A 23,768-nucleotide genomic window follows, 5' to 3' on the forward strand; every position below is an offset into this window, starting at 1 on the left:
AAGAATCTACAATATTTACAAAAAAAAGGTAGATTTAGTGTGGAGGAATATAAAGGACTATAGATTTGTTTATTACTTTAATGTGTGACATATGCTGGAGGTAATTTTATTGAGACTGAGCGCTCACTGTGATATGTAAATGATATATTTCACTTTACATTTAATTGTGGAATTTATTATTGAAAAACACACATTTGCGCTTTGAAATTAAGAGCGACATGTTCAGTTATAGGGCTTAATTGTATTTCACAAAATTGATAATCAAACTATCAGTCAGCTAGCTTTAATTGCATTTTGTTTGAGCAATGCTGTACCAAACTTTAAGGTTATATGTATAAAAACATATGCGATACCAGAAATAATTCATCACTTGCAAATATGGGGTACCACGACAATCATAGAATAGAAATGCAGATTCTATACATTTAAATACAATTATAAAAAGCATATTATGGTTACTTTTCCATAAAGCGTCCTTGGTAGTGAATACATTACAGATATCTTCCTACATTTACACAGACAGGCTGTACAAAGGTCCTCTATTTGAAGGACAAATACATAGGTGCGTTCAGGTGTGAGGCTTGAGGGCGTGTCGGTTCCTTTTCTCCCAGAATGCATTGCGGTGAACCTTGTGGTGTGACGAGGTTGTCCTTTTACCCAGGCTGATGTTCTCTCTGCAACAGGAGACAGTCATGTTAACAGAATATGGCTTGTTCAAGTTCATTAAGCTAGTCTTAAGTCAAAGGACAGATGATGGTCACATGGGAGACAGTACACCTTTAAATAAGTGTTCCTGGATACATTTCAGTATGACAAAACCTTTAGTGTTTCTGTAAATATATATGCTGCTATCTCTCCATGGGGACAGGCAGATGAATCAGTTATTTCTAATGATTGATGGTTTTAAAATGTGTAATTAAAACAATTTTCAAATATTTATATGGCAAGACATGCAAAAGCTAAATTTTTCCAGCCATGACTTTTTAAATGTTATCACTCCAAAATGGCTGCATGTACGGTTGCCATGGCGTTACGGTGCTTTCTGATATCACATTCATTCACAAGGGACTGTAACCGATATATGTGTAGATATGTTTGGGATTAAATCAATGTTTCATGATGGTAAAGAGCATTATAATGATTCAACCTATAGCCACAATAGTTATCTGTATCTCTGTGTACAAGGTTTCAATATTCACTATTCACTATTACAGTGTTAGACCAGTATCAATTTAGTGACACTTAACACCAGTGGAGAATTTTAACAGCACCAGGAAGTGTTGTTTTTAACACTACAGGAGTTAAAAGTAACTCTACATCAGTGTAAAATGCAGAGTTAACACAAGCGCAGTTGCTGTGTGTATGTGAGACAGAGAAATACCTGGTTTGATATTTTGTTTAGTTCTTAGGTGTGAAACAAACCCATATGTTGTTATTAGCAACGGTCCTGAACCACTTACTCCGTGGTGGGTCTGATGGAGCAGAACCTCTCACACTCCGAGTCCAGTTTGTGTTTGCAGAGGCAGCGGCTCAGCTCCCTTCTCAGACGAACTGATCCAAATCCATACGGAACCACTTGGCTAAAACAGACAGAAGAAATGTGTGAGTGCAACTGTCCAACCTCCTGTGGCTAGCATCTTTTGAGGTTAAATCGTGCAAACCGACATGCTGGCAAACCTTGAAACTGAAAATACAAAAGCATAAAACCAAGAGAGTCTGGCAGCAGGACTGTATCCAGATAACCTCACCATGCAGGATCCATCAGAATGCACCTTTACCGTCATGTTTCTTAGATTACTCAGAAAAAAAGATTTAACTACACTTGTGATCAGGCGATGCTTTAGTCCGCTTTCAGTTTCAATGTTTTTTGAAATTGAGACATTACAACAACCATCCGGAAGACATTTTCAGTTTGAAGGTACTGAACTGTGACGCAAGAATTTATACTGCCCTGAGCCGAAAGAGTTATAGAGTTATAACCTGAGCAGTGTAAATTGTGTCTTCTCAGATCAAAATGACCTCCAGATGGCATTCAACAGATCTCAATTTCAGAAAGCATGTCCAGAAGACTACTTATCATGGTCCAGTGCTGGACCAATCAGGAAAACTGAGTATTAAAGACGATAAAGACAAATTTAACTGTCAACAAGTACAACGGGGTGAATGTTTTATAGACTACAGATGTATTGTGAATGTACTGCAGTAGGCCCAATGTCTAGTTAAGAGTAGGCACAACACACGTTATATAAATATTGTAACGTTAGCAAAAAATCTGCCAGGGAATTACAGATTTTCATGCTCTTTTGGCTGTTCGGCCGTCGTTTGTTTACTGCTAGAGAACTGTCTGTGGTGGTGAGTTACATAAGGAGCATTCTGGTGGAGGTGTGTGGAGTAGGGTCATCTGGGTGAAAGTCTGCAGCCAGATACCACTCGACTGTAAAAGCAGATGACTCTTGAAGCAGGTGCCTGAAAACACATCACTAACGCTGAATTATGTTCTCCTTTGACCCACATAAGGACCTCACGCTGACAAAACATATTTGGGATTGTGTTTAGGATGGTGTTGTATGACTTTTCAATCAGTCTATGTGAAATCAATTGAGATTTTAAGATGCTACACTCAAATTAGGATTCATTAATTATTCAGACACTATAATGAATGATAAATGCCAACCAGTAGTGGCTCAGCAGTTTATCAGATTGTTTTACTGCTCTTTTATTTACTTTTTAACATTGTTTTGGCTAATGCATCTCTATTGATTTGCTCTGTTGTTGGAAAAATTGCAGATTTTGTCAATAACGGTTTGTTTTGGATGTCTGTGTAAACTCTCAGTTGTCCAGGTATGATTCATAGTAAAAGAAACATTCAAATCTGTCTGAATATTTGACAGATTTGAATCTTTTAGTATGTTTATTTTAGACATGCAATATCAAGCCCAATTTTGCCTCTGACCACTGCGCTGTTGGAAAAATGCTATGTTCAAACGTGTTTTAAAAGCAGCAACTCTCCATGACAGCTAATACGCCCACCACGTCTCCAACCACCACCACCACACTCAAGCATTCATATGTTAGTGTCACTGAGAGCCTATAAGCTAAGAGTCTGTGTTACGACCCACCGTGTCTAGGGTCAGGGGCATAACAAAAAGTAAAATGGAAAAATGGTAAAATAAAGAAGTAATTCAATGTACTGGGTTGTAAAAGGCAAAGTCACAAAAGTGGACTAAAATATCTACGTAAATGTTTAAACCAAAAGAGCCTAAACTAAGAAAGCAAAAATAACAAGTCTAACAAATAACAACTTTTGTGTCTTGGAAAACCTAGGCCTACTAAAAATCGAGTGACAAAATAAAAAAGAGACACAAAAACTAAACTAAACTAGTGTCTCACACACAAAGTTAGGCACAAGGACCAACAAGTCACTAACAAACTAAATAAGACACATACAGAAGGGTATACTGCCCACAGAGGTCAGCAGACCAGAGCAGGTCTGCTGAATCTCCTTAACCAGGGAAGGCGGCTGCAGGCGAGACACAGGACTGGACAGGCAGGGAAAAAGTCCTCCAATCATCAGCGAGGGCTCACGCAGCCAGGATTTCATGGAGGAAAGGGGACAGATGGAGTCATACACTAAACATAACTGAATTTCTTCTTGTTTCTTCATTTTTTTTTCTGAACACAAGGGCTATTGTAGACCATAATGTCAAAATAACACCTAAACAACAGCTGTCTCAACTCAGCAGAGCCAGTCTCCAAACTGACCAGTAACTGATGGAACCTTGACATAAACTTGTCGGCATAGCAACCATGTGTCACAGAAAAAAAAGCTGTTACATTAACAACAACAACAAAAGGTGTCAACCCTGAGCTAAATGCAAAACATCAGATTAACACATGGCATTTTGAAAACAGACCACAGTAAATACTTTTAACTGATGGAGAAGTTACAGTTTGATAGAAACAACAAAGTAATCTTGCATAGCAAGATTACGATTTGATGTTGTTCATTGCCCTCTACTGGAATCTGTTGGGACTACACCAGATATGAATTGAAGTAAAAAATAAAAGCTAAAATTAAAGAAAATGTAGTATCTAGACATGAGAATCCTATAGTCTTTACCTTTACCATGCATACTGCTTCAGTCAAGGATCATTTTGTAGACTCAGCAGACACTTTGGGCACTGTTTTGGTCCTGTTTTAAAATGGCTGCCATCTGGCTCTAATTTCTCCTGTGCGTGGTGATAAAACTTTTCTTTCATCTCCACAGCGTTCTCCTCCTGCTTCGTTCTGATCACTTTGTTTTTCTCATCTTTACAGGGTCAGTCCTTCAGACTAAACTCTTCCGATCTAGACACCTTTGGCACAGTTTATCTTGCAAATGACACTTTAAATAAAGTGTGCTCACTTGATGAGGTCAGCACTGAAGCATAGTGTCTGGCCTATATTACAATGTCTGATAGGTTGAGTTATTTGACAAGTTTTGACTGGCTAGCATAAACACTGGTCTCTTTGTATATTGTGAAAAACATATGCCAGAATTACACATTCAAGAATTGTTTCCGTGTTTCTTCTCTCAAAATTGCTTGCACGGCAAATATTTTGTGGAAAGATTCACATTTACATACATTTTAAGAGGCACCGTGCCCATTTGAAACAATAGTCTGTGGCTTCTACTGCTGAAAGTGGTCTGAAGTGATTTAGAATAAAAGCAGTAGATAATGACAAAGACAAACTGAAATATTTGTGTGGTTGTTTCATTTATGATGTGAAAGTGGAGATTGTCGGCCTGGTGTGTTGGTTGGCTCTGCTCTCTCCGTGGTGGTCACTACTCTGAGACCCTAAGAGAACTCTAGTTGTAGTCAAATGTAGCTCTGCTTTTATGAGCTTTAACCATGTTAGATCAGTGTTCTCACATCTTACTCAAAGTTGTATTTTGATTTGTGCATGTTTACGTAAACTGCATTCAAGGCACGTGCAAGGAAAATGTCTGTTTGCACCAACAACCTATATCTTCACCTACTTCTCTGTACTTATTATATTAAAAAAATAATAACTGTGTGATACATGTAGGGTTAAAAATGCACATAGTTCAACAATAAAAGCATGCAAATGAAAACCTGTTGCTTGATACAGTGAAATGAGACTATAAAGAGGTGGTTCCTATCAGTTCTGGAGATTTAAACAGGAAGTCAATAAACCTGTTCCTATTATTTTAGGTTGATGAAACCAGAGTGCACCAAGAGGTAACGAGAGATGGGCAGATAAATCAATATCGGGCCAATATTTGGACTTTTTATCAGCTGTCAGCCAGAGGCAAGGCAAGGCCATTTTTTTTGTATAGTACAATTTGTACACAAAGTAATTCAAAGTGCTTTACAGAATAAGAACGAAATTACAATCACAATACGACAAATCAAAACATAAATAATCACAAATAATCATCATAAAATTTGCATTAAAGAAGAAAAGTGCAGCATAAAAACCTTTCAGTCATATGCACAGCTAAATAAAACTGTTTTGAGCCTGGATTTAAACATTGTCAAAGTAGAGGCCTGTCTCACATCTTCAGAAAGATTGTTCCAGATTTTATCTGTATAAACCTCTGGGCACCAGCAGGAGTCCGGTCCCTGAAGTTTTCAGAGTGTGAGATGGTTCACATAACATGTTGGAGATGTACTTTGGTGCTGGTCCATGGAGAGACTTGTTCACAAGCAGAGCTGCTTTAAAGTCTATTCTCTGAGCAACAGGAGCTAGTGCAGAAACCTTCTGTACTCGTACTTCCTAGTTTAGAGCTCTCTTATAGGTTTTGGGGGAGTCTGTAGTCAATAAAAAAAATATTCAAAAATTCAAAAGCAGCCCTACATATTGGCCCCAAAATATCGGCAGAGCTTATCGGCCATCAGTGGTATTCTAAACAATTGGTATCGGCATTGACAATTTAAAAAATCCATATCGGTCGATCTCTACAGGAAACCCACCCAGACATGGACAGAAACATGCATTTCTCTTCCTGTAATCCCAAAGTGTCTTTACCAAAACATTCACTGTCTTTATAAGTGTAATCAAAAATCCCAATTCTATTTCAGTGTCTACATTCACATTTACATCCTTCACCATCAACACTTATCAAGTATTTTTAGCTCAAATCGCTGCGACATTCAATGTGGCGGATGCTCACAACGACCACTTCCACTCAACACTTTTTAAGTACATTTATGTCCATTTATTTTTAGACTAAACTAACAATTTAAAGAAAGCTATTCCCGTCAGATAATTACACTGAATGATATATTTCAAGTGGCAATTGTGTCATTAGGTAACACTGAAGATAGTAAAACCCCAAATGCATCTATTTTTAAGGTGAGATATTTCTGTTTGTGTAGTTTTGCCTAATTACATGTATTTATCCCCTAACTGGCAACAGGCCAATCAGACAGTGACCACACAGCTCTGAAATGCTTGTGGTTTTACCCTTTAGTTCCTGTTAATGTATTAAAAGTGTGGATTTGGGAATAGTCCAGGATAAAGACAGTGTAAATTACAGTTCGTTAGACGCTTGGTGCTTTACAATTATAACCCCCACATCTGAGCACTCACTCATCGCTTCTGCTCATGAGACTAAATTAACTTAATTACTGCCAACAGTGAAAAGGGGCAGTAGTATCTGAAATACTCCAAAAATGCTATTCAAATATGCATTATGCAACATTTTAATTGCAAATCGTACCAAGTTTTTATTTTCGCAGAATGCATAGGGGCTGTTTCACTGGAGTTCTTTTATTTGTGTAGTCTGTCTCCAGATTTTACATATGACTGAAAGCACTGATCTGCCCTCTATTTTCAAAATAATTCTATTATGTTAATTTATGTTTCATTGACTATTGACTGTGATTTATTGCACCCTTCTTGTTCTGTAAAATTATTTTGCATACAAACTGTGCTAAAAAAACAAACAAACTTGCCCTACCCTTTCACACCAAGTCATGTAGTCAGCAGTAGGCCTCCAGCTATGCAGTGACCCTGCTGGCCCTGACACAAAATCAAAGCGTGTATGTATGATTCATTGCTCTGCATGTTTTATGGATTTTCTACATTATATGAACCGCTCCACTCTAGTTAAAGTGATGGTATGTAACTTTCTGGATGTGGAAAATCCACAGCATGAGTCCATGGAAATAGATAGTTAAAACCATACTTCGGAGCATTCTCCATGAAGGTAGAAGGTTTTGTAGAATATTATAGGCACAGGAACAACATTTCCATGGAAACAAGCAGTAGGAGGTCCTACTCCCGGCCAAATAAAGATCAGGTGTACTGAGATGAAAGCCCACTCAGAGTTAGGACGCATGTTTTTTGTGGTTTTTCAGTACTATAAAAAAAAACAAAAAAACAAAAACTTTTACTTCTATCTTAGTCTATTTTTGTGCCAAAAATTTACATACTGACTTAAAGTAAATATCCCCCCAAAACCAAAAAATGAGAGTGATCTCAACCAATCATGCATAATCAGGGTCATTCATACAAACACACTCACTCTCCCCTCCTCTTTTCTATTGTTACAGCTATACATGACCTCACTGCTATCTACCCCTCAGCAACCAACCAACCATCTCCTCCTCTTCACCACCATCATTTCTACTTTCCTTTCTTTGTATAACTAACACACTCGCAAGCTAATCCAATCTAATAATTCACTCTCACTTGTCTGAGTCTGGTTGAAATTCAATCTGTAAAAGTAAAAATATTTCTTCTCTAATTCTTGGATAAAACTTGGCAGCATGAAAATCATCAGTTGCGTGTCATTGATAATAACTGTAGAAGGTTTAAACACATTTTTACAGATTGTCGAAATATATTCTGCCTGGGATTCTAAAAGATTGATGAAATCTGTCACAGTGCAGTGTGTAAACCAAATTTTATGTAAGCTGTAGCCTTCCTCTAACTGGTGAGGAAATGGCACTACTGTGGGATCATAACTTTTAACACTCGCTGAGGGAAGGAAACAGTTAAAGATGTCTGAGCTAGGGCCTAAATTACACCAATGAAAGCAGCGATTAGCACAAAACCAACAAAACTAGGCTTACTGGGGTTATTTTTCCTGCATCAAGTGTGTTCTACGGTCTCAAATCCAGTTAGCAGTCTCTTAGGATGCTGTGCTCTAATGTGCACAGTAATTTGTTTTGTTTAAGCCAGATACTCTTCCTTCAAACTTTCCATTCTGTTTTGGAAAGAGGATACTGACTCACAACCCCTGTAAAATTATATTGAGCACTGGCAGTTCTTTGCTTACAAAAATCAGGTATGTAAATCAGTCAAAATTATTTAAGCTTGGACATACCAACAAATACATTCTAAAATTTCACTTTTTATTATCACTTCTCTTATCCATAAGCACATTCACAACTCTTTAAACCAGGGGTGTCAAACTCATTTTCACATCAACAATAAATGCAACTACTTTTTAATCTTGTTAATTAAAAGTTTCTATATTTATTACTTATTCAAGTTAAAATATTGCATATGGATTTGCATAGATGTGAAAAAATGGCTGTGTAACTGTGTATCTCCTGATAAACTGACACTTTAAGACCTTTAAGTCATACCTTTTAATTTACTATGTCACGGGCCACATAAAATGACCTGGTGGGCCACATTTAGCCTCGAGTTAGACACACATGCTTTAAACTATTGAACATTAGTTTCAAAACCTCATAGACTACAATGCAATCACAAAATCTGGAAGTAAAGAACATTCCTCAAAGCCACAAGCAACTGGAAATCTTTATACTAGCTGATCACCAACCTCCAGCCTCCTGTCACTCAGACATTAGACTCTTTACACTCCATTCAGTCCATGCAATACTATGCCATCAGAAAAAAAAAGTCAATGTATAATTCTGTTTTACTCCCAACCTACCATAACATATATTTGGACCTGTGTTCTGTTTTTAGATCTGATATGGAAAAATATGCTCTTTCTATACCGTGATCTTTGTCCAGTTTATGTTTTTACCACTGGCCAAATACTTTAAAAATCAGCTGAAACGTGTGGATTCCTCAGTCTTCAGCAGTACAACCAGTTCTATCCATCTGAGGCCCTATGTTAATCCAATACTCTGCACAGCCTGTAACGGGGAGGGTCTGGTTGCGTTGAAAACATCAGTCGTAGTTGTGTTTGATAATATGGAAATAGTTTTTAACCTCACCTTGGAGTGTTGACCCAGACGATGCCGATGTGGCAGAAGAAAATACATTCTTTGTCTTTCTGATTCTCACACGAGCAGCGTTTCTCTCGATGGTGGGCCGTGTGGCGGAGCTGCGTCGGGGGGCCCTCCTCTGTGCTGGGGCCTGCTGTGGAGCTACTTTCACCTGGAAATTTAGAGAATAGGCAATTAACATGGTGTTACTTAATGGTCAATGGTAGGTATTGGTTTGTCTTTTGGTGTGGTTCAGTTGGTAAATGGCTCGTTCTCTGATCCAAAAGTTGGTGGTTCGAATCTCGCTCTTGGCACAAACATTTTTGGCAGAATTCACATAGATCTAGTTGCTCTGAAAATCTAATCCGAGACCCTTCTGCTGCAAGGTTAGCCAGAGAATTGTACTCATGTGAATTATGAAGCATTCATTTGATTTATCTCCTCATAGAATGCATGGTTTAAAATCGTGTCACTTGATTTATAGGTGACAAAGACTAGTCCAAACCTCAGCTGTGATTCACTGCTGTGTAAAGACCACAGAACCAAAAAACAGAGTCCAGAGACCAGTTCACAGCATTCAAACCTCAAGAACTTGTCCACCACAACCCAGAGAGCTTTGTGCCAGGGAAAAAGCATGTACGTCAACAGTTATTTAAACCTGGAAATGTAGCTCGTTTATAAATTGAACAGATTTTCCCATGACTTTACACACAAGCGTACTGTAAGTCGTGATCTAGCTTTGATCCAGGTCTAAGCCCACTTGACAGAAGAGGTTACAAAGGGACTTACCACATATTGTCCTGCTCCCATACCCTTACACGGACAGGGCTAATTCTATGGGTATGATAAGCTCACGTGCACAAGTTTTCGCCATGAAAAATCACTACATGCAGCATAAAATCTCACTAAATGTAGCAGCTTGTGTTGAGGATATGTGCCTCACTGAAATACTACAAATAACATTCAACTTGATTTGGAATTTATCTTCTCTTGTGCTGTAGAAAATATATACCTGCATGCATCACATTTTTTTCTGGCGCACTTAGCTTCCATCAAAGCTGTATTAGTCTGACTTTTATAGAATAAAGTCAGATAACCATGAGAATTTGCATGGGCTATAAAAGAGAACATGAAAGCAATGGTAGAAAATGTTTCAAGGTAGTCACGTGGACGTAGCTTTTCAAATCCAGATGTTTCAACTGCCAGACACCCTCAGTGGTCATCATGAAGCAATATTGAATTACCTTTTCCAATATTAGTAGTACTTAATGCACTAGAATTACTGCTCCTCAAATAATGGTGGAATAAATACACTTAAAGGACAAGTATACATTACATTATATTGTCTTTGGCCCTTAAACATACTCTTGAGTACCTTTGCTCTGGCATCTCATGTTTTACAACTTAAAATAATGGCTAATTAAAGAACCACAGAGCAGAGGGAATTACCATGGGGAAAACATTTAACTAGCTGATAATCGACATGCCCCAGCATGCAAATGCAAGCACGGAGTTGTAATGAACGCAATTTGATGGCAGAAATGCTTTGAATGAGTGATAATTTTATGGACTTAAAAAGTGTGCAGGGTTTCTCCCTGTGATGCAACAAACCTGGGAAAATTCAAAAGGAATATTTTCTTTTTCTGAGGCTCAGGGACAAAGGACTTTTATTTCATGTGAAAGTGAAATGCAAGGGTGAACAATGTTACAGCATGGTAAAAAGCTTAAAAAGATACATTTTTGCGTGTGTCCTAAGATGAGACAAAAAGTTGCCCAGTGAAGTACAAAGACTTCAACATCATTGGTAAGGTAGAGTGCCCTTAAGAACATTTTTTTTGCAGTAATAGAGTGTATATAAGAATCAGCTGTATCACAGATGTGGTATGTGCATGAGTGGACACCATGTCTCTGAGCTCCTGTTTACTCCACAGATGACAGACACTTCCCACTCTATAAAGACTTAGCAGGATTTCAGTGGAGCTCTGCTGTCAGTCCAAACCCAGACTAACCTCAACACAATGAGGAGTGGACAGACTGATGGACTGAGGGAGGGTTCAGATGTGGGGGTTAGCAGAACACACAAACATGCATGGTTTTAGTTGGGAAATGAAAACTAATAAAAACGTAATTACCATTTACCAAATTACCAAATGTGGGAATTTAGCCAAGAACTTTATCAATTTATAGATACAGTTTTAAAGGTGCACTGGGTGGTTTGCCACTATGCTCGTCTCCATATCTTGGCATAGAATGTTCCATAGTATGGCATTAAACTTAAAAACAGGTGAGACCCCAAGGCAAGGCAAATAGCTGTAATTGATTCAATTCTAAATGGATAAGTTCAATGCCATAGTGTGGAGCATTAAGGGAAAGTAAAAATATGTTCATAGAGACAAGCAGGTGGCAGATCCTCCATCACAAAAGTTACATAGTTCACCTTTAAATTCACTTTTTCTCTCTTCAGCAATGGACTGGCAAATAGTTTTAGGGTTGACACAGGTCACTAACTTCAGTTCACCTGCAAAGCCAGAGAAGACTGATTAAAAAAGATAATGGATTCAGTATTAAACAATCAAAGAAATGCATAGTCTGCCTTGTGTCAAAACAAACATGGCAAATTACATCAGTATAAATAGTTGAAACAAGACAAATAGGAACCACTCAAATGACTGAATCAACAGCTGAAGCACTAAACACTGCTAATCTGAGGTAAGAGAGAGTTATCAAGTAAACTGTGAACAACATATTACAGCTTTTAGATAGATACGAAATAGATACAGGAGATATCAAATAGAGGAGGAGCTGGTGACAGATCAGCCATAATATTAAAAGATGACCGTCTTAAAATAAATAGCAAGCCAAAAAGACAAAAAGTTGTAGGAGTGAAGACGTTTCGCTGCTCATCCAAGCCGCTTCTGAACTAAAGAATGGATGACTGCAGAATGACACAGACATCTTATTAAAATAAACAATCCAAAAATCAAAGCAGCTTAATGTAACATGACTGAAGATAATTCTGCAGGTAAAGTCATTTCCTGTAATGTACCCATCTCTTAATAACTAAACAAACAATTCCCCCCTCACTGAGTCATATTTGTACCTGTCCAATGAAAAATGCCCTGAGACATTCTGCTCTTAATCCATTGGACACAGAGATGACGCGCGGCTTATCAGTGCTCACCAGTGCCTTTGTGAGAACAGCAGAGATGGCTCAGCTCTCCATCAATATCCTGAGCAGTGGTCACACAGGCTATAGGAGCAGGTTAGCTAAACAAACCAGGCCATGACTTGTCTGACTCTATTACTCCCTATTATGATTCTGTATGAGGCACAAAGCAATGGAAGACATGTAAATCTTCCATGTTTCATACTAGTAAGGGACAGTCCAATGCTTTTTCAGGCTCAGTTTTTTTGGATCTGTTCCCAGAGGTCTTAAAGCCACAGTATATACTTATATATTGTGTGCTTTAAAAAGTTTTTTCTCATATTGTGTCCAGAAAATAGATTTTTTTAAATTATTATTTTCCTCATTTGCTGAACAGGCTTGCTCTTAGCTCTCCAGATACCATATTGCTTATGTACTCTTATAGTGTGGGTTTTAGCACACCTGAGCAGAAACAGATGAAGACGTTTTATAGATGGAAAACTGCATTTCCCATACCTCATGTGAGTTGCAGTCAGCCAATCAGATAAAGCTATTCATTTAAGTGGACTGTGGACTGTCTTCATCACTCTGGCATTTATTATATTGCTGATATCTCTTAATTAATTGTTTCATGCACTTTTCCCGGACTTCATGAAAATCATTTACTCCCTTCAATCTGACTCTCACACAACATATCCATAAGGTGGGTGGAGTGTCTTGCCCAAGGACACAATCCCTTGATTTAATTACTCACATCCTTCCAAAGAGTCGCACAAACATGAACCAGGATCAGCCTCCTGGAGCTTCTCCTGTCTCTGGTCTGAGCTCAGACCTCCAACATGTTGGTGTAAATCTGGCCTAAAGTGGATAACTAGCTTGTCTGCAGTCTCTCATCTCTGTTCATAAAAACGTCATTGCCCGTGGCTCTGTAGAACATGGCTGATAACCTCCTGAACAGCAAAAGGAATTAAACAGTGCAATGTTAATCTAGGAATTGTCAGATACTTAATTCCTGCTTAGTTGAGACAAATAGTGGCAGACTAACATCTAATCTAATGATCTAATGATAACCTATTCTGTTATAGGTTTGTACATGGTGCTGGTTGCCATGTTGTTCATTGCAAACCACAACATTGACCTAAAGCAGCTGAATAATAGAAACAGGTCCACTGGCTTAAAAACTGCAGAATGAGGCTGCACCCCCTCACTCTGTAATTTCACCATAACAAGACATCAATTGTTATTTCTTATATGAAGTATATATAGTTTTTTACCTGTTTGTATGACCTAGAATCTATACTTTTGAATAATTAGAAGTATGTAGGGCAGGCTATAGAGCAGTGGGCGGAGATAGGGGTTAGGTTTAAAAAGACATTTTGTTAGCACTCAAGTCATGAATTCAGGACTATGGATTACTCAAACATGCATGAATCAACTGAAATGTAACTCAAACTGTCGAGGGGCTATAAAAGCTTAATTTGCTTTACTTATGTCCTTTAATTAACAGTTGCTTTCAAAATGGTAAAATATAAGCCTTTAAAATTGGTTTTCACTCTGTAGTTCTAATATATGGCTGAATTAGACAAGGCTTAGAACAGGAAACTCAACTGGGACATATTGTTATTGACAAACACACTATTAGGGAAATGTGTTTTTAATTAATGTACAGACCTAGGTATTGTATTGAGACCTTTTTGAATATATGTAGCAAATATCTTATATGAACGTCCTTTATGTGTTCATCACAAACCATGCATGTAGTCTTAAGTCTGCAATTTATGTAGCGGACCCATCACCCGCCCGTCTCCGTAGAAATGCCATTTCTTTGCCGTAATGCTCCACAGTATGGCCTTATACTGATCTCGCATTTATTCAGTAACAGGTGCTTTGATTTCTTAAAAAAAGTTATGTAAATCTGTAAAAATATGCGTTCTCATTACGAGCAGACTTGCTTCTCTCTACAGATCTGACAAATCACTGGCTTCACCTGCTTCACCATGGACATAGTTAACTGACATACTGCCGATCATTACAGGTAAAGCAATAACATCTCCACAGACACAAGCAAGTGATGCACCCTCCACCAGAAAAATTACATAGTGCCCCCTTTGAATGCCATCTATATGTCTTTGCATTCTGCGTTTTTTGCATTAGGCCTATAACAAAAACATCTCTTTATATACTTTTGCATATTTTTGAGCCTTCACATTCAAAACCCAGGAACTATAGAGAAAGCCCTGTGTAGTGCTAATATTTCACAGGCCTAGTACATGAAGTTCTGAGCAGTAACTCAATAAAGAGGAACTTTTGAAATCTCATTAAACTTAGATTTTGCTTTGAAACAGTCTCCACCGATAATGTGTTAATAATGTGTTAATGCACGAATATCACCAAGGGTCCACTAAAGTATATAAAATAATGGGATCTTAAACTAAATGGAACAATGATTATAAACCTGGCTATAATAAAATGCCATTCGTGGTTTATGAAACACTTTGCAGCAGTTGCCGCATTAATCATGAATAGAACACTTACTAAAACAAACAGAACAAGGCCTTTGACTTCATTAAATTCAAATAGAGACCACTAGCATAACAGTATTTTCTTTGGTCCAGCAAAAACCACATCAAATTATCAAATTATTATGGGTTTAGTGGCAGACATTAGGGGAAACTTTTAAACTGCGGAACTGCAGTCATTTTACTTTGCTACAGCCACTGGCTTACTATAACTGCTGCTTGGCTAATTCACTTTGTTTTGACAGTGAGTGAAACAAAATAAAAGCCTTTAAAGTCCCACCATGTAACTTTTCAGCTCAAAAACTTTTCTCCATGGTGATTCCTTTGACATTAATACTCCGCAGTATGGCATAACTCTGATTTATCTCCATAGAGAATGTTTCAAAGTGGTTTTATCTTTAATTTTTTTATTTCCATGGAGTCAATCAGGTGACATGCAACATCCAGAAAGTTACACACTGTTGCTTTAATATTTGTTTTCATAAATAGCCTATATAACAAATGTTGGATGAGCAGCGAAATGCCTTCACTCAGTCCAGTTTGCAGCATAGATGTTTTTCTTTTATTATATAGCAAACATTAATTTTGTTTTCTGTTTTATAAATACATTATGCATTGCCTGTATAATCACTTCTCATAAATAAGCTATTTTGGGATTTGAGCCAGACTTCCTTCACACCAGGTAAAGCTCATTGTTGACACGATTATAGTTAAACCAGCAGCCTTTTGCCAACCCACACTACCAGTCCTTACTCAGCATACTTCACACCAAAAATTGTTTCAACAAAAATAACATTGGCCTAATTCACAAACACCCTGGATTATTCCTCTAAACTTTCTCTGTGTTTGATCCATTCTTCGAACTGTGTGTCTGGGCAATCTGTCAGGACAAATGGACGGTTGAGTTGTGAGACTGTAAACAATGCCCAGATCTTTATTTAGGTTCTTTGACAGGTTTAGTTAAAAAAAAAAAGTAATATTTTTGGTTGAAAGTTGAAGCAACACAAGAAAACACACCTAAACACAGAGAGAACATGCAGACACCAGAAAGGGTCCGCGCAATCTGGAAATCAAATCTACACACGACATTCTTGTTCTGAAGTGCACCCATCCTGAGGACATGTAACCTACTTCACTTCAGCTACTCCCATTCCTTTGTAAATCCACATTCTGAGACCTTTTCCTCAATTCCTCTCTGCTGTAAATGCATTTAATAGATGTTATTCTCCCTAAATCCCCCTCCCTCTCTCTCTCTCTACATCAGGTATGTATGCTAATGTGTCTCTAGCTCTGCTTGTTGGTCTTGACTCTGGCTCCACAAACATGGACTGGACTTGACCTGGGCCCACTCACTGTAATCTGCCACTGTTATGAGCCAGTCTGAGCGGCTCCACAGGTTTCCAATATCTGAGTCCACCAGAGGATCATGGGTAATCTGGACTGCTGCGAATCTGAACAAGACAAATGCAACTCAGAAAAACAGTTCCAATTTTTGTCCTGTGGCATCTCTTATTCTCATTGGCTGTAGTCAACTGAGTCTATCCCAGTAACTTTAACATTATTAATAGCAATACCTGACATTTGTGTTGGGATTCACAAGATACTCATTCATTCATTCATTCCCCATAGTCAGTGATGGTGAGCTGGATTGTCTGAAGCAAAACCTACACAGTCCGTGGTGACTGTAAAAGTGCAGGGAGTTGGGAAAACAGTATATGTTCACAGGGCTCTGTCCACTTGAAGCCCATTGCCATAGAAATAATCAGCTGATGGTGTCTCACATGGCTCATGGTGTGGTGTTTGGGGTGAATGATGTGATGTACACTTTCTTCTCAGTAGACTGTATGTTGGTTTTTCAAAGTCATGTGCTATATATATATCATGTCCTTTGGCAAAACATGATCAGTTTTTGGAACATGTAATTAGACCCTGTAGTTTTATTGTCATGTTTAAGTTAGGCCAACTGTTTCACTAACACAGGAGGATAGTTTTGTTCTTGCATATACTTCAAATTATAGATTGTCATGTTGTCTTGTTTTTCAAGGGCATTCCACTGCACATTGCCACCACTTTTACAGAGCAATAAAACAGCACCATGGTATACTGTATGTAAAATTCTATACATCCAATATGTTTTCATTTTCATCTTTTGGATTTTCCAGAGACAAAATCCTTTTTTAAATTATTAATTTACAGCCAAACACACTAAGATGGGGAGGTTACATTGTTCATGGTCGATGATGTCAAGCACCAAACATATAAATCATGCATTTACTTCATCAAAATGAATGAAAATATGCATTAGAAACTCAGCCCTTCTTATGTCACTGCGAGACCATTATTATTTCAGCTTTGGCTTGTCTATGTAAAAGTCCATAACATCAACAGCTTGACAGTGCTAATATGTGGTGAGTGATGATAACATGTAAACTGAGAGGGCGATAAAAGACGGGCACAGCCATGATGTCAGATACAAAGGGCAGAGGATTTGTCCATTTGAAGGGTCAGTGGAGCTGTATGTAACCAGTGCAGTGCTGTGTTGACAGACATTTAAGGGTCCACTTTTCTGGAGAGCACAGGACCTGCATGTCTCTATAAGGATGTTTGCCTTCAATGTTCCACAGTGTGACATTAAATGTATCTGTCTTCGTGGCACCACCATGTTTTTCAAAATATTTTCTGAGCAATAACATCACCTATAACCGAATGCTAGATTGACACATTTATTGTCCTGTGGAGCATTACAGGCAAAGCAATAACATCTCCATGGAGATTAATACGTTGTGGACTCCCAACATAAAGTTACAAAGTACATCTTTAAAATTTCTGTGTCTTTTACAATTCAATAAAAGCATATGATTTCTGTGTTTGGGTGCGCCTCTCTTTGGGCGTATTAAGAGCTACCATTATTACCTCCAGATCCTTACGTAACCATGTCCATCACTGTTTAAGAATTCCTATCAAAATAAAAGAGGATTTATGACAGAACGTAGCATGTACAGCTAGAGGAGCTAGATTCCAGCGCATTAGCCAGTTAGCGAGGCTGTTGATCTAATGCCCTGCGGCTGCAGGGAGCTGCTTTGAAGACTACTGTACTGGACTGTCTGGGGTTTTATGCTATTATTCTTACTGTCTATTTATGTGGGAAAGGAAAGACATTCTCCTGCAACACGACACTGATTCTACCTGTGAACTAATTTTAGCACCCTTATTATTTTGAAATGAAACACCATAACATAAGTTTAACATTTCTGATGTTGGTTATGACACCTGCTTGTTTTCAAGGAGGTGGTATTTCTTTGTCTGGACATTTCCACAGTATGGCATTAAATATATGTATCTTCATGGAGGTGAGCAGGTGAGGCTATTAGACAAGGTTACAGGTCAGATCTGTGGAGAGTCTTGCCAGTTCCCAGTAAGAATAGGCCTAAATGTTAAATAGATACCATACTGTGGTACTTATTTTTCTTTGGTAAAGGTTCATTCTGTCTTCAGTTGTAAACTTTTCCAAGACTGCATCCCATGTGTGTGATAAGGTGTAGCTCCCTTACAGGTAAACAAACACTCCTGTCTGACAAAAGAACTGATATTTCCACACTGTCTTGCGTTCCAAGCAAAGCAATAACATCTTCCTGAAGACAAACAGACCCTCCACCAAAAAAGTTATGTGGTGGACCTTTAGAAAGAAAAAACAAAAAAACCCCCCTCATGATTGGAGGTGAACAGTACGGGACATTTACATTCCCCATTTTAAGCATATGATGACAGAAGATAGAAACCATGGTAACACAGGGAGGATACACAATGTCCTAAATTATTGGTATCTCATGTCATTTCTAAAATAACAAGCAGACAACACAAGAGCACAATTACATCATGACCAAATGTAATGGGACCATGCATTTTCAGCACTGAGGGACATAGTCAAAATGTGAAAGATAACTCTAATATGCATTACAAAAAATTGATATGCAATGATATGATTGTTTGTGTTGCAGAAAAGGACCCTATAGTGGCACACATAAGCCCTGCTCCACCCAGTCCGCCATACCTGGGACGTTACAGAATCAGCATCATGGTATTAACATTCCTGAGCACTCACATCACAAGAACGTGGAATAAGGAATTATCACAACATTTAACACAAACACATTTTAACAAACAACAAAATAAACAACTGAATGCAAAATGTCTCCCATCTTCTTTCTGCCTGTTTGACACATTCACGTGATTTGAGCATTTTCTTTCAGTAATCTGAATCCACTAAATATAGCCAAATATTTGAAATGAAATCCATTTGGCCAGGGTTTCTCAAGGGGTCTCTATAGGTTCATTGAACAGAGAAGTTGGAAATATGTCATCATTTATTAAGAAAACATAAATTATATCGTTATGTATTCCTGTCTGGATTATAACCTCACCTAACTAAGAATTTAGGAATCTCAAATGTAGCGGATTAGTAATAAAAACACCTTGTGCAGCAGTCTGTTCAAAATGAAAATAAAACGTGTAAATTTACCTTGATGCTGATGAATCAACACGAGCATTGTCCCCAGTACCCAAAAGTGAGTGAGGTCCATTTTCAACTCCAGGTGTGAAATCTCCAAAACCCTCTTTAGCTCACACCTTGATGTTCAATCTCTTCAAATCTCTGAGGAAATTAAGTACCGTATAGTCCAAATACTGCAACACTAATACACTAAAACATGTTTTTCCATAGAAACTCCCATAGGGGCTCCAGACAATACACTTCCAGATAAGGGGGGGTAGAAGACCACAGGTGAAGCCCAGAGTCAGAGCTTAATTTTGGGCTTGTATCCAGAGAGGTGGCTGGGCAGAGTTCCAGCCTAAGCGGGGAACAGTGTGTGTGAGAGGAGAGCTGCGTGCATTGAGTTGTATGTGACACATGGAGAGAATAAAGAGGAGAGAGAGGAGACAGGAGGCGGGGGTTAAACAGAGGAGGATCCAATCCAATGGACTTCACTCATGATTTCTGAACAAGGAATTTCGAGGAGTCTGTTGATTGTATTTTCCAAGTCAATTGCACGTTTAACATGCATTTAACTGATATATCTGACACAGACAGCAGTGGAGATGTCAAACACTTGGATAATAAGAATTTTTTGAACAAACACTGTGCATATTGAAGTCACCAACCAGATTTTATTGTGTAAATGTAATGAAAGTTAATACACCTTTGAAAAATTCCAAACTAAATTAAATTCTGAAATACAGTGGCTTGTGGGGGCAGTTTGAGAGAGTGTTGTCATCGTAAAAAACAAAAAAAAAAACATGATGATCTGGCATCCATCTTGTGTGACAGCAGGTCATTTGACACCCTCTGGCCGCTCACAAAGCCTCACAGATGTTTGACACGACTGTAAAAATGGCCTTAAGGGGAAAAAAGTGTGCTTTTTTGTAAATAAATAATCTATGCTAATTCAGAGTGACACTTTATTTTGATTATTTTGTTGGATAACCAAGACCCTTGAATTTAACTTGGTTAGTTTAACAAGTTTAAGCCTTGCTGGAAGTCTGAGAGAGTGATGCAAATATGATTTCACTCCAGCTTTGGAAACTAAAGAAGAAATAATAAACAAATGCACTTCATAAGAAACCAAGAAACCAACTATTGTGAATTTTGACAAGAGCTTTGTTTTCATAATGTTTCCACTGTGACACATTGGACCAGACTTTTCACCTTTGTGGTAGTTAAGTTATTTTAAAGTTATATGAACAGTAATGTGAGACATGATTGATATAATGACCTGTTTGACCCCAGTTACTTTGGAAAAAAATATCCCCCTATTGCTCAAGGCTTAATGAGTGTAATAGGAGAGACAACACATTAAGTTTTTATACAAATATTCCATAACGTTCCCACTGCAAATGTACCAAGAGACCAGGGCCCTGAGGTGTAAAATCCACACTAAAATATAGAGTTAGTCCAGCTTTATAAAGTCACACATGAAGAAGGTAATCAAAAAGGAAAAAAAAAGTCAAAGTAAATTAAACCAATCAGCTTGTTTCCATAGACACTTTGCCTGGAAAGCTCCACAGTGTGAGATTAAACTTATCTATCTTGGATTTACCAAAACAAACCCAAACAAAACAAGATCTGACCTGTGACTTGTCCCTGTGGCATCACTTGCTTGTTTCCATGGATACAGATGTGGTTAGGTATTGAATGATGGATCAGACACCGGCAGCTTAAAAAAAAAAAAATAAATAATGTGAGTCTTTTATTTTCCTGACTTTATTTTCTTTTATTTTCCTGACTGTCCCCCAGCAAATAAGAACAGCATTAATTGTTGTTAATGATTTTTATCTCTATTGGAGGTTATTGCCTGACTTAACCTCAGCTTAGTAAATGTGTTAAAGCGGAGCCTGCAGTGACTTCGCAGCACCTCATATTTCAGTTTGGCAGGAGTGTCCCTGAAGTGCATTGCCTTCAGGTTCAATTGGAATCTGGCATATTTTTGTTTGAGTAGATTTGTTCTGGACTGGATCACTGCAGGAGAGAAAGTCCTGTCAGGAGAGTCGGAAAATCCTCAACACATTCAGGAAGAAATATGTCAAAAAGATTTGCATATTCAGGTCAATAGATCAATTTCTCTCAGTTTTATGCGTACAGCTTGATTTTTTGTTGCCAATGAATTTTTGTTGTTTTGTTTTGGGTTTTTTGGGGGGGTTATTTTTTATTTGATTATTACTTATTTGATTATTTTATCTATTTTCATTGCGATCATCATTATGACTTTTACGGTCTTGTATCCTTCTGTCATCCACTTAATATTCCTTTCCCACTTGTAAATATGCACTCTATGTTGTAAATATTGATGTTTGCAAAAAAGAATATTTGCATCATTGTGAGACAGGGTCAAAAGTACCAACACCTTCCACAAGAGGTCATAAATCTACTCTCTACTGTTGAGTTTTGTGGTTAAAAGTCAGTTCTGTTTTAGTTACTCCCTCATGTTTTGGTCATATAGAAGGAAGTGAGTTTTGGGGTTCCTGTGGTGACCTGTAAAAGTACAGTGTAACATCTGGGAAGCAGAGATGAGGCAGGAAAGCCTTTGGTCGGGCTTCCTCAAAACAGAAGTGAAATAAAAGCTCATCACAAATTAATGCAAAAAAATATTGGTTTAGAAAATTATAAAATCAAAATATTAGTTCTTCTTAAAATGATCTGCTCTAAATCAACATATAATAATAATAATAATAATAATAATAATTAAAAAAAAAATTAAAAAAAAGAAGCACTCATCATCAATCATATAACACATTTTCACAGTTCTCTATACTTTCCAATTTACCTTCTACAACTGTTGGTAATAATGGACCCTGAGTATCTCACCTTACACCTAATGAGCCTCATAAATGTAAATACTTTTACTTGTGTTTTACGGTTGTGTGTTTACTGAAGCACTTGTCCCTGTCTCGTCCTCCTGAAGTATTTATGGAAGTAATTGTCTGAGCGAGTGAGTACATGCTGTTTAGAGTCTGCTATAGCTCCTGACTCAAATGTGTGGTGGGATAATTAAAGACAAAGATGCAACCTGGAAACAACAACCTGCCCCAGAGAAAGACAGCTGTGGAGGGCTGTGTGCAGAGGGAGGGAGAGGGTGCAGGGGAGAGGAGATAGAACTGTATAGCAATGGACACTAATGTTAATGCAATTACTAAAACAGTATTTGAATTTAATCTCCTGCTCTAGTTCAGCAGGTAAAGCAGCGACTACAGGAACTTTGAACATTCCTGTTGCATGATTGGTGAGAACAAACTCAAACAAGCACAAACATAATTTCAAGTGAGGTGATGATGAGGGAAAACCATTAAAAACTATTATCTTGACGCTTAAGACAAAGCTCTTAAGAGTCAATTTTGGATAATATGTCTCCTTTAACTTCGATTTGTGATTTGAACTAATAAAAAAACTAAGATGAGAGCAGTACAGTGGGTTAAGCATTTGTTTACTACCCAGATGGCCGCCATGTTGTGTCCTTGGGAAGAACACATCACCCAACCTTCTCCCATTAAGATCCAGGCAGGACATTTTATCTAAAAATCAGCAAAACCACATTGTGACATGTTATAATGTCATAGCAAATAAGAATACATCAGCTGATTCAAAATAAAACGAGGTTAGTGTATTTTCAACATTTTCATGAAGTTGTATGCTTATTCCTTCTCTGCACAGCTGTAGTAATGGAGAAGAGGAGGATCATTTGTTTGTGAATAGAATCTCTAAAGGCACCCAGGAGACGAGAGAGACAGTTTGGGAGGAGCAGACGTTTTATGTTCTGGGTTTAGTTTTCAAATATCATTACATTTAACTTGCAAACTTGCAAAAATAGTAATAATAATTCGAAAGACACTTGTAATATGCTTTACAGGTACGTTGAAGCCACTAAAAGCGCTACACTGGAGCCATTATTCATTCACTCCATATTCAGTGGTAAACTACAACTACGAGCCACAGCTGCCCTGGGGAAGACTGATGGAAGCAAGACTGCCAAACTGTGGTATCAACTCCTCAATCAGCACCAACACACATGTTAAAAACACATTTATGATTTTGGATTGAAGATTCATGCACTTCTTTAACCAATGAGCTACTGTAATGAGAAAACTGTATCAAAAATGTGACACATGACATAAGCTGCGCCCTTTAAACTACATCCATGTTCTTGCCGCCTGGGCTGAAGTGTCTTGCTTTTTTGCCTCATGTGAATATCCAGGTCTTTGTTGTTGAAGTTGTAAATAAAATGTCATGATCCTGCCTTTCCTGTTCTCCCTGTGTGCTCTTCCCCCTCCCTCACCTGCCTGTGCCTGGAGCTGGGCGGAGCTCTCGGCTCCTCCCGCGCGCACCTGCTCTCCATCTGGCTAATCACCACACCTGCCAT

At 38.0% G+C, this 23,768-nt stretch overlaps 1 protein-coding gene across 1 annotated transcript; it reads right to left on the reverse strand.

The window, feature by feature from the left end:
* Positions 1-388: 388 nt before the first annotated feature.
* Positions 389-19,549, reverse strand: si:ch211-202p1.5 (uncharacterized protein LOC103909337 homolog). The gene is made up of 4 exons (XM_055232274.1): positions 19,382-19,549; positions 9,208-9,370; positions 1,461-1,580; positions 389-674 (listed from the first exon to the last, which is right to left on the reverse strand). Exons 1-4 carry the CDS (start codon positions 19,440-19,442, stop codon positions 569-571), a joined length of 450 nt encoding a protein of 149 aa, XP_055088249.1. The 5' UTR covers positions 19,443-19,549; the 3' UTR covers positions 389-568.
* Positions 19,550-23,768: the final 4,219 nt, after the last annotated feature.

The sequence above is a fragment of the Periophthalmus magnuspinnatus genome, chromosome 24 (genome assembly GCF_009829125.3).
Source record: "Periophthalmus magnuspinnatus isolate fPerMag1 chromosome 24, fPerMag1.2.pri, whole genome shotgun sequence".
Classification (NCBI taxonomy): domain Eukaryota; kingdom Metazoa; phylum Chordata; class Actinopteri; order Gobiiformes; family Gobiidae; genus Periophthalmus; species Periophthalmus magnuspinnatus.

What these genes read in the sequence shown, in the direction of transcription:
- si:ch211-202p1.5 (XM_055232274.1), bottom strand. Translation starts at nt 19,442, where the DNA reads ATGGACCTCACTCACTTTTGGGTACTGGGGACAATGCTCGTGTTGATT. An exon ending in GTCTGGGTCAACACTCCAAG is followed by an intron (nt 1,581 to 9,207) that starts GTGAGGTTAAAA and finishes TGTCTGTTTTAG; the next exon opens with CCAAGTGGTTCCGTATGGAT. An exon ending in TCCATCAGACCCACCACGGA is followed by an intron (nt 675 to 1,460) that starts GTAAGTGGTTCA and finishes CTCCTGTTGCAG; the next exon opens with AGAGAACATCAGCCTGGGTA.